The sequence below is a fragment of the Lontra canadensis genome, unplaced genomic scaffold (assembly GCF_010015895.1).
Source record: "Lontra canadensis isolate GAN:19392208 unplaced genomic scaffold, GSC_riverotter_1.0 scaffold60, whole genome shotgun sequence".
NCBI classification, from domain to species: domain Eukaryota; kingdom Metazoa; phylum Chordata; class Mammalia; order Carnivora; family Mustelidae; genus Lontra; species Lontra canadensis.
In genome coordinates this window covers 6895755-6898500 of record NW_022631054.1, presented here as the reverse complement: position 1 = coordinate 6898500, position 2746 = coordinate 6895755, and the positions used below count along the sequence as shown (strand labels likewise).

At 50.8% G+C, this 2746-nt stretch overlaps 1 protein-coding gene across 1 annotated transcript in view; it reads left to right on the top strand.

Annotated features, from left to right (window-relative positions):
- The first annotated feature begins 118 nt into the window (after positions 1-118).
- MYCL (MYCL proto-oncogene, bHLH transcription factor) overlaps positions 119-2746 on the top strand; it is a 93080-nt gene continuing 90452 nt past the window's right edge. The window contains exon 1 of the mRNA XM_032877395.1: positions 119-267. Coding sequence (XP_032733286.1) covers positions 217-267 — 51 coding nt within the window. The 5' untranslated portion in view covers positions 119-216. The remainder of the gene's footprint in view (positions 268-2746) is intronic.

Genomic DNA, 2746 nt, shown 5'->3' with positions numbered 1-2746 from the left:
GCCGCAGAAACGCCGAGGTGGTGGAGAGACGGGGGAGGAAGTCTGGCCGCCCCGCTCGTGGCTCCGCCCCCTATTCTCCACGCCCGGAAGGGAGAATCCTCGCTAGCCCGGAGGGCAGATGAGAGAGAGTCCCGCCCCCAAAGCGCGAGCGGGGTGCGTGCTTGAGGCTAGGCCACGCCTCTCCGCCGACTGGCGGGAGCCGAATCGTCCGGGCCAATGAAGGGCCGAAATTACCGGTTAAGCTCCACCTCCGGAGAAGGAGGACAGGTGAGTGGCTAATTAGTGCTCCTATCAGTGCGGTCTCGATGGCAGAGGCTGGTGCCTTAGTCAGGCAGTTGGGAAGGGGTCTTGGAGGGACTAAGTGGCAGGCTTCTCTGAGGGCGGGAGTCCCCGGCAGTCGTTTACTCTCCGAGGAGATCGGAGCTAAGCTCCGCCTCTTTGGGCGTGCGTGCCTCAGTTGCCTCGTTTGTGACGGGGGGGAGGGGGCGTTGGTCTGGACCGTGTTCTGGGGGTACCTGCGGAGGCCGGCGTCAGGAGAGTCGGAGGGGCTGGGTCGGTGAGGGCGCGTGGGCCGAACCCTGGGTTTCTGGGCGTGTCCGCCATCGCCCCGCTCGCTCTGCCTCCGGGCTGGGAAGGTGATGGCTCGCCCCACTTCCTGTTTGTTCCGCGTGCTCTGTGACCATAGATGGTCAGGTCTGGGGCCTCGCGGAAGCCTCCGCCCCGCACTTTAGGAGTCCTTCCTCCCCGCGCGCTGGGTGTGGTCCCCGAGAATAAGATGAGCGGAATTAGAGAACTTCCTGCTTCACTCCCTCAAACCCAGTTTGTGAGGCCGCCTCGCCGCTAGCGGGGCGTGCCCTGCCTCCTGCCACTCAGTCCGGGGACGTCCTGCTCCGCGGCTGCAGCCGGCCGGGGAGAGACTTCGCTTCCCTGTTCCCCCGGGTCTGGGATCAGAGCTTTGTTCCCTCAAGGCTCGCACTTCGCAACCAGTGATTATCCTCCCACAAAGATTTATTTCCAGAAAGTGCTCCTTGGCGAGTGCTACTCGAGCTTCTGTGACAGCTCCAAGCTTCAAGTTGAATGCAGGCGTTATATGCCAAAGTCAGTCATTCAACAAATACAGTTCTTATAATAACAGCTACCATTTAGTGCGTGCTGACACCGGGCCAGGCCTATGCTGAACGCTTCAAGAACATTTTTATGTAATCCTAATAGGAACGCTCTGTGGTAGGTACCATTATGATCTCCAGTTTTCAAATGAAGAAGCTGAATTACTTGCCAAAGTCACGGAGTAACTTGGAACTTTGAAGGGAACACATCTATCTGATGAAATCGCATGAATTTAACCCCTCCCATAGACCGTACCAAAAGGGTATGGTCTTGCAAAATGATGATGCCTCTGGATGGGGGGAAAAGTGATGCCTCTGGATGGGGAGACATCCTGGGTTCCATTCGTGGCTGGGACACTTTACTAGGGGTTAGGTTGGCTAGGTTACCTGACTTGGCTGAACCTGGGCCTCTTGTTAATTTTATGGTTTCCAGTGTGTCTAAAAGAAAAATGATTACGTGACAAAATATGGTACCAAAAAAATATATTTTAAATATTTACATTTAACGAAAACACTTTGTCATACATACACACACAAAACACAAAAACTTTCACTTTATTCAAACATAACATCAAATAGTTATATTTGAGTGCTTCATGTATGTAAAGCCTATGGCAAATATCCTCCCTGGCCCTTGTTGTAAGCAGCTCTACATTTAGCACTGAATCTCTTTCTGAATTTAGAGACAGGAAATACCTAAAACTGCATCCCAGAGGAAGGAGAAAGAGAGGAAGAAACAGGAAAGAGAAGAAAGAAAGGAAGGTGGGGATAATGATTTGTGGGGTTGAAATGAGAAACAGAAGCAATAACCTATATGAAACCACATCGTAAAGTGATTCTTTGTAAAAGAGTGCACATGAGTAAGTCACAACCCCAGCCCGTAAGGAACTTCTCATCTTTTAAGGAGTCTAACCGCATGTACTCCTAGCTCCAGTGCAAGGCCCTTTAAGAGCAGTATCTATCACTTGTATTTATTCATTTATTTATACACTGAGGAAAAAAAATACTGAGCTCTTCCTCTGTGCTAAGCTCCATGCTACTTTGCACTAGGCACAAGGAGGAATATGTGAGTGGACAAGTCGGACTCATACCACCCTCATGGAGCTTATGATCTATCGTGGAAACAGGTGTTGCCATTTGGGGCAGTCCTCAGAAGTGCTGACTATTGGCTTCTAGCTTTTTCCTCTTCACTGATCTTGCCCAGTTTCTCATCCACGGTGGGTTCTCATCACACATGTCCAATGAGTACCTGGAATTCAGAATAGTCACTTCCTGGGCTCTGATGGGTGAGGAGAACATTGAAGAGCAAACATGAGTAAACAGTAGTGGAGGTAGAATCTGTGACTGGCTGAGGTGAAAGGATCCAACAGGAGAATAGGAGATGAGGATGAAGAGAGGTTGAGCAAGCTGCGCCTGACAAGAGAGGTAATACCTTAATGTGAAAGCAAGGAGGAGCTGGTCAGATTACGTTTTAGAAATACAACTCTAACTGTAGGGTAAAGCATGGGCTTCATGGGGGGGGGGATCTGTTAGAAGAAAGGTACAAAGGCAGTAAGGGTCTGAATGAAGCCTGTGACATGGGGATGCAGCAGAGACGCCATTGTTATAAAGGGGATTGTAAGGAGGAAGATGAGAAGGAG